Raw genomic sequence first — 13884 nt, 5'->3', positions numbered from 1 at the left:
TAGTCAGGCTTTGTTGGGCTTTACTGGGGCTGAGTGGGAAAACTTCAAATATTCCAGTATTCCCGTACTTCGATGCGCATGTTTTATTATCATATTTACGTTAACTGTGGAAACCTGCAAAAGTACGAAAATACAATTATTACATGATTATTAAACACATATTTGACCAAAATGCTATGTCTCTCGGGGTTTATTATTACAGTTTTGGGTGTTTATCATATCCCAAAATGATGTGCACTTAAATCCCAAAACCTTGTGATCATAGACCACAAAGGGTCCAGCTTTTCTCTTAAATGGACTGTCCATTAACAGGCATGTTGTATATTGTCTTGCATAGCTTATATAGTGTCGTATATAAGCTACCCACGAACAAGTTAATAAGCGTAAATTAAAAAGCTATTCAAGACACTATATAAACTGCCCCACGACATGTCCGTTTAAGAGAAAGCCTGAGGTTCTATATATGTATCTAAGATGATCTCTCTGGTTAGTAGATGGGCAAACAAATTCTTGTAAGCATATCATCCAACTAAATGTAGTAGTTTCACGTTGTTTCTCAGCAGTTTGAAAGAAGCACGGATATTTTCCATCAAGGTTGTTTCTTAGTAGGGTGCAAGAAGCATGAGCAATTCCATCAAGATTGTTATTTAACCGGTTGCAAGAAGCATGAAGATTTCCCTTGAATTGGTAACAAGAACTTGATGACTGGTTTAAACTTTAAACGATGCTTATGGATGTATTGTGGTATTGGATGCATATGCAGAGGCAAAGAAGCCGAATAATACAATTAATTGAGACAAGTTACAAAGTAAATGAAGATCGCGTGCCTTAGTAGCTTACCAAATATCCAGAACAAGAAGACAGTGTTGTAAACCATTCTATATAGATTAACCTACACATTGCCAGACGACAATTAGTTCAATAAAATTTTTGACAGAAGATATGTAACTTCCATGTTTTCAATACATTATAGAGAATAAATCATCTTACAGAAGTGACTGCTAGGGATACAAAGAACTACATCTCTTTATACAACTATTCATGATGTTTAATGCACAGCTGATGGTTATGATATTCAACCTATTTTCAGGTTGTGATTCAAAAAAAAGAAAGAAAGTAGAGAACTTTTCAACGAAAGAATCCGTGACTTGTAACGGATGCACAATGATCACAACCATGGTCACACCACCATTACAGGGTCAGATGTATGACTAGATGTGGGTGGAAAACCAACAAGGACATGAAAAGATGTTGGTGTTGGGGGAATTCTTGGTGAGAGGTTCACAAATTCTAGTGCTTGTATCCTTAATTCCATAGGGTAGTCTGCTACGCATCCGATTCTTAGGCCAGCCCCTGTTGACCATTTCAATGACAATTGATGCCCCAACTGATATGAATTTGCTGCTTTCTTAGTATTTATCCTCTGTAGTATCTCATGTTTAGGAACATTTGCTATTGGACTCCGAAGACCACCAGATAAGGTTTTTGATAAGTATTATTACTTTCAGTTTGGACAACTTCAATTGTTAAATTTGCAAGAGTTTTCCTTCAAATATCTCATTGGGCATGTCAAGTTTGGAAGATTCTTTACCTTAGAGGACTCCATTTCCATTCTCTTCTTGGATGGATATGTTATCTTCATAGTTATCTTAGTCTTTAGAAGTGCGAATCTACAAAAAAACAAAATTCAAAGACAAAACATTATCATTTCGTCAAAGTGAAAGTTAGATCATAAAGGTGTTCTTAGAGCCTCAAAACTGCATGTAAAGATTAAGATGGTCATACCTCAAAAGTCACGATATATTCTTCAAAAAGACCTACGTTTATGTAGTCAGAAAGAAAGATATTCAAATGAATTACATACATGAACTCTCTCAAGGTTAACTCCATATTCCTTGAGGACGGCTGCAAAACTGCCAAGGTTCTCGCCAGTTAGGCGGTAATGTCCACTGTATGCTGAGATAGACTGTAATTAAAGGGTGGGGAAGGAAGGTTAGATTACCCAGAGAAATATTCGGGAAATAATTAGTGTTCCAGCTTTCTTCAGCCAACAAGATTTTTCCTAGTGTTTTCAATAGATTATTTCTCTTGGTTAAACAAATAAAATATAAACCAAGAAAGTGCTTATACAAAGCAGGCAGATCGATGCACAATCATCCTTTTGCCTTTGGGTGGCTAAATCTTTGTGTATAAGTTACAAGAGTTTGTTTTTAGCTTCATGTCTTGGCAATGGACCAGACCACAGAACATAAATAGATAAATACAAAAGTGCTACCAAATTTTTGCATTTGTGAATCCCTATCATTTATGTTGTTCCTATTGTATATGATCTTAAATTTGCTTTTTATGTTTTATCCTATGATTGTTCACATTGCAGATAACCAACCACCTACTTGCAACTTTTAGTCACATGGATGTAAAATAGTTATGGGAACTGTTGGCATAACAAGATAAATTACCAACAAATTCTCCTTGGCTTGAAAGGCTTTACAACACTGAGCTCTCTATCCGAAAGGGAAGTGGAAACCTAAGAAATAGAAATGTGTGTGGCTATAAGTAACAAATGCATGTACCTTAAGCACTCCATCTTCACAAACAAGTCTACCAGCAACTAAAGTAGCCCCTCCAGCTAGGAAGCTTGAATGATGAAATAACCCCTTCATTTTCTAAATGGTGGCACAGAAATGGACTTAGAAAGACATGGTAAAATTTGTTGAAATTGGTTCAGTTTCACATTCACAATCTTACCTCACCCATGTATAGTTTCTTAGAGGTGCTCATAACATAAATCCATTTCACCCCTTATTCCTCTCCTTTAAATATATCAAGAAGTTCTCCAGTTTGTTTGCAAGCTATTTTTCTCTCAACAACTATGTATTCATAATGCTCTCTCTCTCTCTCTCTCTCTCTCTCTCTCTATATATATATATATATATATATATATATATATATATATATATATATACAACTATGAATCTGTATAGCATTCATTGGTGGATAAAATATGTTACTTAAGATATTAATACTTACTGGTCCAAGATATTTGATACATTGCTGCCTAATTAAGCTTTGATCTGGGACACACCGTGAGGTCAACCTCTCTACCATCTCCAATATCCAACCTAGATCATACATAATTCAAATTCTTTTCATTTTTTGTTAAAAAATTGGAATGGATTGTGTAGTAGCCATATGTATGACCAGTGACATCACATGTATAAGATGCCCAAAGCATAATGCTTGCATGAGATGCAAGCACTGGAACTTAACTCAAAAGGGGTAAAGAGAGACAAGTGGTTAATTTTGAACCATGCAATGGGAAAGAAAGATCAAGGGCTAGGAGATGACTTAGGGTACAAAACCCATAAGAAATAGGGTTTAAGGAGGAAAAATAAGGTTTTTCTAGAAAGAGACAGCTTATAAGAGAGCAAGGAGAAAGGTGAGGTGAGGAGAAAATAGTGAACTACGGTGGCTTGATCCCAAAATGGGTACGTAGGCAACCTAAAATGTTGGTACAACCGATCAAAAAGAGAGCTCTAATGCTAGTAAGGTTAGTGTATGAACACGGTTCATACAATGGCGCCGTTGCCAGGGAACCTCACACACGACCACATGGTGGGTTTCTAATAGATGAGTAGAGTAGATGGGAGTGAGAAAGAAGGTTCCCGCTAATGCTAATTGAGGGTGATGAATACCATAGAAAGGTTGCACCTTTCAAGGGTAACAACAAAGAAAAGGGAGTAGTAGCTGAGATCTAGTATTGCGAAAGAGAAAAGCTACGGAAGTTAATAGCTAAGTTTCTATTCATCTTAAATTTTGGTTCTCTAAAATTTTGATTGTCACAGTTAAGTCGAAAATAATTGTGGGTTTTCTCTTTTGTGAGGGAATTAAATCATGTTCTCAAGATGGCACAAGATACGGTTCAAGTTGTTTTAGCAGATCTTCAAAGCGGTGAAAATGGCAATGGAAAATTGTTACAAGGCTACTGTTTTTAGTGCCAAAGAATTAAAATGTGCTATGCATCCTAAAATGAAAGCTAATCAAGAGCTTCCTCTTATTTTCTATGTGGAACGTACTAGGCTTGTTTTTTCTGGTATCATTGTTTATGATTCTTGTAATGAATCGTCTGCTACTTTGGTGAAATCTAGTGGTTACTCAATTGGCTTGGGGACTAATGATGTGGAAATGGTCGTTGCTAATGCTATGAAATCTGGTGGTGCGGTTATCGAGGGTAAAATTGTCGAGGCAGAAATCTTATTTTATCATTTGGTGGGTGAGCAAATGAGGTGTTCTACAAAGTTCCACAGTATGTGTTTGATGAATTGCTTGAAAGAGAGAAACACTCTGGAATTGCAACAAAAAGCTATGGTGCTTCGAGTTTGAAATGTTAGAGCGGTGAATCAATCCGAAATAACAGAGGAAAGGGTAAGCCCTTGCAATGAAGCTGCTAGAATAAATGGACATAAGGTGTTTGGAGAAATGTGGATGGGAAGTTTGTAGAACTTTGGGTGGCGCGAGCATACGCACAACAGGAGAAATGGAGTCTTACCAAGTTGTTAGCATTTACGTAGGTCACAATGCTTACGAGTTCAGTGCACGTCAATGGTTTTGGAAGTCGGGTGTGACGACGGAGCAGGTAGTCTTTGAACCTTAATTGAATATATTACTTTTGCAATGTGAGTAACTTACTATCATTGACGAGAGTATAAGTCATGAAATTTATTCTTAGAAATTTGCATGACAGGAAGGTATAAGCATTAGTTTATATATGAGCTTAAAACTAGTCTTTCGCATAAGATGCCAAGATTGCCGGCTAGAGTTTGATCATGGAATTTAAGTAGATTATCTAACAACATACTACTGTAGTTTAAAGAGTTGATGAACCCCATTAAGTTGGTTCAAGTGTTTAATTGAGATGTGAGATGGTAGGTAAAATAATTATGCAAAGGTTTATTTGGAACATTTATTTTAGCTTGATCGGGCGCTAGTGACTATCACACACATGCAAATTTTGCAAATTTAGTGTCAGTACACTTGCTTACATTGTGTCTCATGAGCAAGTCACATGCAAACATGATATATCCTATTATGTATCACACGCATACTTCCTCGTCCTACTTGGTATCTATATTTAGTTGTGATTTACAGTTCACATTTATAGCATGGTATCTTTGCACTGAGTTATATACGGGTGCACTATTATTTCTTAATATCTTGAGAATTTGTCTGTACATATTTAATAGAGGATACCTGTTCTACACCAAATCATGTGGAGAAAGAGTTCAAATCTAAAAGACATGTGGCATGCAAGAGTAAAGGAATATCTAGATGATACATGTTATTTTGATAATTTTCCATACAACTTCTGTTTATTGTGACTTTGTGAGAATATTATTGTGAACTTGAGATGTAATAGTACTTTTAACTAGTTCATATATGATACTGATAGTTTGTTTAGTATTGTTGAAGAGCACCAAAAACCCCCAGGGTGAATTATGACAAGGGGAGTGGTCTTCATAGCATTAAACTCAAAGTGGAGGATTGAGGAGAGGTGTGTGGGACTTGGTTAAGACTAGAGCAATGAGGAGGTGTATACTTGGTAATTTGTAAAGTGTTGTAGCTATACTAATACCATAATGAGAAATCAAACATGAAATTGTTAGACGTGAGATTGGTCTACATGTGAGAAATACGGTTTTGACTTATCAAGTGAGAATACGCGGGATAGGATCCTCGGTGCCTTGTGGGGCAGGCAGAGCTATCTTGGACCCTCGTGTCCAAAGCTTTATGTGGGTGAGAGGAGCCATCCGCGGATCCTCGCGTCCAAAGAACGCTTGTGGGGCAAGCATAGCTATCACAGACCCTCGCATAGAAAACCTTGTGCAGGTGGGAGGAGCCATCCGCGGACCCTCGTGTCCAAACAATGCATGTGGGGCAAAGGCAAAGCTGTCCCAGACCCTCGTGTCCAAAGCCTTATGCGGGTGGGAGGAGCCATTCGCGGACCCTCACGTCCAAAACCTTGTGCGGGTGGGAGGAGACATCCACGAACCTTCATGTCCAAACATCGCTTGTGGGGTAGGCAGAGCTGTCCCCGGACCTCGTGTCTGAAGCCTTAAGCGGGATAGGATCCGCAGACCCTCGTGCCCAAACAACGCCGATGGGGGGGAGGGGTTGGGTGGTTTGTGAAGACCCTTTGCGGAGATGTTGTTGCGCTTTCTGAAACAGAGCAAAGGGTAGAATTCCATTTGGAATTATTCAAATTTGGCGTTATCAATATAAATTGTAAGTGGTAACATTGTGAGCCATAAGAGTAGGCTTTTAAGCTTATGGATTTGAAACATATATGCTATTGTAGGTGTGGCGACACCGAAATATTTTTTATGCATTTGGACTAGTAATGAGTTGATACCTTGAACTTTTCACCTTGGTGGTTCATACAGACCTTAACAAAATATAAGTCACATATCTAATATCTTACAAAACAATTTACTTGTTAATATGCTGACTTCAGCCTTGAGGCATCAAGAGCTGGTTCGCTATAGGGGTGCACAACTATTTTTGTTCTACAACTGTATGATACGACTCCGTTAGAGGACTTGTTAAATATTCAGATCAATTTTGCAGGTGCTAAAGTAGTGTAGAGTGGCCGTTAATAGTTGGTAATTATATGAGTACAACATATCTTATAATATCTTGAGAATATGTCTGCTTATTCAATAATGTACACATGTTCAACACCATGACTAACATGGAGACAGGCAGAGCTGTTCCTAGATACGCTTTTAGAATGAGAGCGGAGGGGTTCGAGAAAACCCTTCACGGATATGCCATTGGGCAATCACTCATCCGAATGAGTGCGGGGGGATGAGCCCTCCGCGGACCCTCGTGTCTGAATCAAACATGGGGCAGGTTGAGTTGTTCCTTGATGTGCTTTCCAAAACAGAGTGAAGGGGTTCGAGAAGACCCTTCGCAGATATGCTCTTGTGTTTTCCGAATGAGAGTGGAGGGGATGAAACCTTTTGCAAATACGCTGTTGAGTTTTATAAATGAGAACGGAGGGAATGAGACCTTTCGCAACAAGATCTTGAGTTTACGAATGAGAGCGGAGGGGTTCAAGAAGACCCTTCGCAGACCCTCATGCCTGAATCACACTTGGGAGCAGACTGAGATGCTAGTGGATATGAGTGTGATGGGTGAGCCCTCCGCGGACCCTCATGTCCAAATCAAATTGGGGCAAGCTGAAAGGTCCCTAAATATATTTTGTGCTATCATAATGAATGCATGTGGGAGGAGCCATTTGTGGACCCTCTTGTCCAAAACAAACATGGTGTGAGGGAATAATATTCACAATCTAATGAATATCAAACACATGTCCAGCACAATAGAGTTAACAACCAACCTCATATCCTCGTCCTCATGGCTCGCTTCATAGTGACTCAAACTAGGCAAGCAACATATTCAACTTGCACCCAGAGCGACCACACCACCAACCGATCTCATCCTTTAGACCTGCGAGCTCGCTTCAAAGTGACTCGAGTCGAATGGACGATCTCGTCCAGAAATGACCTACATAGCGCTCACTCCTCTCTCCCAGCAACGTCTCGTAACGTATGTCTTTATTACAACCATCGAGACCGGATCTTCAGGCACGCTTCATAATAAATGACTATAACTCGACATCAAGGCTGGATCTGACCTTATGCAGGAATGCGAGAGGCGCGAGCACCTTGACTATATAAAGAAGATGAGGAACTACGTCTAACCTGATTCAAGTCTCCCCCCAGTAGAGAGAACTTAATACGTAGGCAGTTCGCTCAGAACGAACTTGGTCAATTCAATCTCACAAACACCATTCTCCCCGATTATTGCCTACATTTGTAAGGGCAACCAATTAGAACCTTTACATTGGCACCGTCTGTGGCTCGATTTCTTGAGTTCACATCCATTCAACCAGAAAAACCTTCAAACAAATCTCAAGCCCATGAAGCATGGACAGCCTACAAGAACAAATGAAGAGCATGGCTACACAGATGGGAGCCATGAATGACAACATCACCCTCTTGCGACAGGAAAACGCCGCACTAAAAAATCGGGTGGCAGTCCAGATCCCCAATGGAGTCACAGCTGAGGACGATATTAACGAAGTGAACCAGCAAATCAACGAGCTGTCATAGCGAATCGACTAGAGTACTGTGAAAAAAGACACCACTTAGATTGTCCAGAAGATGCTAAAAACTTATCGAGCATCCCCGTTCACACCAAAAATACTCAGTAAACCCTCCCCACACAATTTCATACAGCCGAGCTTCACAATGTATGATGGCAGTTCGTGTCCCGGTCAACACGTAGCTCGCTACATCCAAAGCCTCGCACTTTATAGTGCGCAAAAGTTCGACTACTTGCAATGCCACTTGTTTCCTGCAAGTTTGAAAGAAGGAGCCATCGACTGGTTCTACTCACTGGAACCAAACTCCATCGATAGCTTCAAGAAGCTAACTAACCAGTTCACAAATCAATAAGTCCACAATAGATGTAAGAAGACCGATATCGACTCACTTTTCATGCTGTCTCAGAAGAAAGACGAGTCAATCCCCTCTTTCTTAGGGCAATTCAAGACAGACTTGATGTCTATAGAAAGCGACCTCCAAAGTCCTTTGCAGCCTTGGCATTCACCAAGGCAATCCGGAAAAACATCTGGCTATACAGGTCGCTCATGAAGGAGCGTCCTGAAAAACTGGAAGACTTGTACACTCGCGTGTACAAATATATAAAGCTACAGGAAGCTTAGATAACAACGGTGGACAAGAGGAAGTCATAGCAATCTCAGACGCTACCCCGTCCTAAAAAGTGACCCGGGCGGGCAGGGACGAAGTCCGGTATCGACGCATTATTAAAACGAAGCGAAGTTATTTGTGGCCGACAAGATCTGCAAGCTACATATTGGAGAAAATAAAATCAGCGGCCTATTACCGACCTGAGGTAAAGCGGCCAGAAGACACAACAGGAAAACCATACTGCGATTTCTACAAAGCAAAGTGCCATGAGACCAACAAATGTCGCGGACTCAAGCACTACCTCCAATACCTCATTGAGGCAGGTCATATCAAGCGCTATACTGATATAGCCGATGGCGACCTGCACCATAAGCTCATGTCTCATAGAGAGCGAAGCCGAACTCCTCTACGCAACCACAACCGAGATCACTCCCGCCCTTGAGGACGCTCTATGGATTGATCTCGTCATGATTGTCTCCAACATTCATCTGACAGAGATAATAACAGAACAATCAACATGATCACCTTCCAGGATGACTCTATCACATCCACAAGGAAGAAGAGGAGACGGGTAGGCGCCCTCCAAGAAGTCTACCAGTTCTCCTCACAAGCGACTCCTGCCCCACACGCAACTGCCCGCAACTCAAGAGACATCACTTTCATTGAGGCCGACCTCAACAAGGTGTGTCTCTCACACAATGACGCCCTAGTGGTCCACGTCAAGATCAGCAACTGGACTGTCAAGCACGTCCTGATCGATCCAATACCCCCCCCCCCCACCTCTATGGCTTCAACGGATCATGAGCCGACCCAATAGGAGACATCATTCTACCTGTCTCAGTTGGGTCGCACAAAGATAAGGTCAGCATCAAAACATGCTTCAGCATTCTGGATGTCAACTCGTCCTATACTGCTATTTTAGGATGGTGTTGGATCCACAAGATGCAAGTGGTTCCATTAACGCTCCATCAGGTTTTACACTTCCCTGGCCCCAGAGGCATGATGGAACTCAGAAGCAATCAGCTCGATGCCCACAATTGCAATCAGATCCTCTCAGTCAACAAGCCTACTAGGGCTTCACTTAAAAATAAGGGAGAGATCGCTAAAACTAAGCTGGCAGAAAACTTCATCTCTGAGGTCAAGACCCTGACCAAGGCCCACCCAAAGCGTACTAACAAAGGAGAACACTGGGGGCTCGGTCCAAAATGCCCCCCCAGAAGCGCAAACCCCAGAGGTCGCCCCACCCTTTCCGGTCAAGGAGACACCGCCAGCAACTACGACCCCAGAGGTCACTCTACCCACTAAGGTGGCTACTCAGACCGAGCTGAAGGAAAAGGTCAACCTAGGAACCGAGGATGACCCCAAGTTCATTTATGTAGGAGCTAACCTTGATCCTACTCTCAAGGCACAACTTTTAAGTTTTTTATCATTAAATAAAGATGTTTTTGCTTGGTCGTACATCGATGTGCCTGAAATTGACCCTAATATTGTATGCCATAAATTAAATGTTAACCCAAATGCTAAACCAGTTCGCCAATGACCTCGAAAGTTATCCCTTAGGTTCCAAAAAGTAATCAATAAAGAAGTCAAAAATCTCAAAAAAGTTGGCTTTATTAGGAAGGTCGATTACCCTGAATGGGTCGCTAACATCGTAATAGTCCCAAAAAAGAATGGCACAGTTCACCTTTGTGTGGACTTTACCAACCTAAATCTAGAAACTCCTAAGGATAGCTTCCCCTTACCAAGAATCAACCGACTTGTAGACCAGACCTGCGGCTACGAGCTCTTGTCATTTATGGATGCCTATAGTGGCTACAACCAAATTCCATTAGTAGAAGAAGACAAAGAGAAAACCTCATTCGTAACAAAGCAAGGAATTTACTGTTACAACGTCCTCCCATTCGGCCTCAAGAACAGCTGGAGCGACCTACCAGCGACTCGTCACCGATATGTTCCAAGACATGTTAGGTGACACCATGGAAGTCTACATAGACGACATGGTCATCAAAAGTAAGAAAGTTGGAGATCACTTAGATCATCTCACTCAAGTGTTCTCCAGACTTCGGTGAACTCAGATGAAACTTAACCCTGAGAAATGCCTATTTAGAGCGTCCTCTGGGAAATTTATGGGTCATCAGGTCTCATAACGTGCAATAGAAGCAAACCCAAATCAGATTCGAGTGTTCTTGGACATGCTCGACCCAAAAATAAAAAAGCAGATACAGAAGCTGTCAGGAATGGTAGCAGCTCTAAAGCGGTTCATATCGAGAGCATCAGACAAATGCCGACCTTTCCTACAAATTCTCAAGAAGGGCGAACAATTTTCATGGAACGAGCAATGCCACCAAGCGCTCTCTACTCCCAAGGACTATTTGACAACACCACCTGTGCTGGCAAAACCAATTGATGGTGAAATGTTGGGGATGTACTTAACTGTTTCTGACTTTGCTATCAGTTCAGTTCTCTTCAAAGAGGAACAGAACGCAAAGAGACCGATCTACTTCACAAGCAAGACTTTGTTGCCAGCTGAGATGAACTACTCCCACATTGAAAAGGCAGTACTGACACTACTTTATTTAGCAAGAAAGTTCAGGCCCTACTTCCAAGCACACCCAATCAAAGTGCACACCGACCTGCCACTAAAGAAGATACTTCTTAAAGCCAATAAGACAACTCGCATGGCAGTATGGGCAGAAAAACTCGGTGAGCACCACATTGAGTTCACCCCAAGAACCTCTCAAAAAGGTCAGGTCGTTGCTAATTTCTTAGCAGATTTCCTAGTTGACAACCTAAACTGGGAACCCGAGGTCAACACCCCGACCTCAAAACAACATGACGCGTTAATATGGTCAATTTTCGTAGATGGAGCCAGCAATCCAGGTGGTAGCAGAGTCGGAGTAGTCCTAGTGTCACCAGATGGTTCTATGGTGGAAAAATCAATTCACATCGATTTCGCGTCGTCCAACAATAAAGTTGAATACGAAGCCCTAATCATGGGACTTCGCATGACATTAGAACTCAAGGTCTTCCGTGATTCACAACTGGTCGTTCGCCAGGTCGCCCATGAGTATACCACCAATGAAGGTAACCTTTCTAAGTACCTTCAAGTTGTAGATCAATTACTGCATTCTTTCAAAAAGGTCACCATACGACATTTCCTACGGGAAGATAATCGCCACGCTAACAGCTTGGCGTACCTCGCGACTCAAACACCGAACTGTGACCCTAGGAAGCTACTCATCGAAGTAGTCGATCGACCTGCTTACCAAAATGAGCACGTCCTAGAAGTTACCGACCTATGCCCACTCTCTGACAGTCAGATGAGTCAAACATGGATGCAACCTATCATAGATTATATCTAGCTCGAAAAATACCAACATATCACACCAAGGCCAGACAGTTTCAATACCAGTTAGGTTGCTACTGCCTAGTAAACGACAAACTTTTCAGAAAATCCGTCGGAGACCACATCTGAGGTGCATAAGCCCAAAACAAGGTCAGATGATTTTTGCAGAAATCCCACGGAGAGAATGCGGAAACCACGCAGGAGGTCGCTCTCTGGCTCACAAAGCGATCTCACAAGGATACTTCTGGCAAAGAATGCATATCGATGCCAAGAAGTATGTACTCAAATGTATTAAGTGTCAAACATTTGGCCACAACATCATCCAGCCAGCTCGCGAACTGATCAACATTGCCAGCCCTTAGCCATTTCACATGTGGGGATTGGACATCATGGGTCTATTCATTCCACATAAAAGCACATGCTTTCGGTTCATCCTAGCTGCAACAGACTACTTCACCAAATGGGTGGAACTGATTCCCTTGGCTCATGTCAAATAATCTAATGTCAGAAGCTTCATTTGGACCGACATCATTAGCAAATTTGGCCTCCCCCATACATTGGTGATGGATAATGGCTCTCAATTCAAAGGAAAAACAGTCAAATAATTCTTGGCCAAGTGGAAGATCGTTCACGCATTCTCCACTCCCTAATACGCTCAGAGCAATGGTCAAGCAAAAGCTAGTAACAAAGTAATTCTGAAGAACTTGAAAAAGAAGATCGAAAAGAACAAAATCCAGTAGCCAATGCTGCTAGAAAACATCCTATGGGCTCATAGAACGACAGCTCGTTCTAGTACAGGGGAGTCACCATTCTCACTATGCTACGGTACTGAGGCCGTTATTCCTATTGAGCTGACTATTACAACGACTCGATCTGAGATCGTCAAATCTGGTCAGAACGATTCCATTCTTGCTTGTGAGGTCGACTTACTTGAGGAACGACGCAATCTAGCAGCCATTCGAGTGGCATCCTACCATCAAACCCTGAGGAAGACATACAACAAGCGAGTTAACCCTTGAAGTTTCCAACCTGGCGACCTAGTCTTGAAAAAGACTAAGGATGACTCAAAACTGGCACCAACATGGGAAGACCCTTATATAATGGAACGAGTCATTGGCAATGGAGCATATTGGACCAAAACTCAAGATGGACAGGCACTTTCACGTCCTTGGAATACGTACTTTCTTGTTAAAGAAATTTTATAAATAAACAATCCCATTTTCATGAGTTCTTACTCTTAGCATTATACATATATCTTTAATTTTGCATCTCTCAATGTTATCAAGTAGACGCACAGCTCGCTCTCTAAGAGCAGAACACTCACTCGAACTAAAATGCTCTACAGGGCTTAAACGTTCTCCACATTAAAATGCTCACTCGAGCTCAAGGCTACATAGCTCACAGGTTACTTAGCCTTAACACTTCTCGCTAGTTTGAGACTTATACTTCTAGGGTCAACTAAGTGCAGAATGCTCTCTAAGAGCAAAACATTCAAACGAACTTAAACGCTCTCCAGAGCTCAAATATTCTGTACGATCAAACGTTCATTCAAGCTCAGGGCTACATGTCTCACACAACTCTCACTAGTTCAAAACCTACATTTCTAGGGTTGACTTAGTGTAGAATGCTCTCTAAGAGTAACACGCTTACTTAAGCTACAACGCTCACTCGAGCTCAAAGGCTTCATAGCTCCAGCACTTCTCACTAGTTCAAAACCTACATTTCTAAGGTTAACTTAATGTAAAATGCTCTCTAAGAGCAACA

The 13884-nt window shown here is 41.5% G+C and overlaps 1 protein-coding gene across 1 annotated transcript; it reads right to left on the bottom strand.

Annotated features, from left to right (window-relative positions):
* Positions 1-629: 629 nt before the first annotated feature.
* LOC147489131 (IQ domain-containing protein IQM3-like) lies at positions 630-2859 on the bottom strand. Its single transcript, XM_086570860.1, has 4 exons — positions 2749-2859; positions 2574-2666; positions 1865-1966; positions 630-1670 (listed from the first exon to the last, which is right to left on the bottom strand). The coding sequence occupies exons 1-4, from the start codon at positions 2779-2781 to the stop codon at positions 1650-1652; spliced, it is 249 nt and encodes an 82-aa protein (XP_086426986.1). The 5' UTR covers positions 2782-2859; the 3' UTR covers positions 630-1649.
* Positions 2860-13884: the final 11025 nt, after the last annotated feature.

The sequence above is a fragment of the Coptis chinensis genome, chromosome 7, assembly GCF_015680905.1.
Source record: "Coptis chinensis isolate HL-2020 chromosome 7, ASM1568090v1, whole genome shotgun sequence".
NCBI classification, from domain to species: domain Eukaryota; kingdom Viridiplantae; phylum Streptophyta; class Magnoliopsida; order Ranunculales; family Ranunculaceae; genus Coptis; species Coptis chinensis.
The sequence above is the reverse complement of the archived record's forward strand: the minus strand, read 5'-3'. Positions and strand labels throughout refer to the sequence as shown.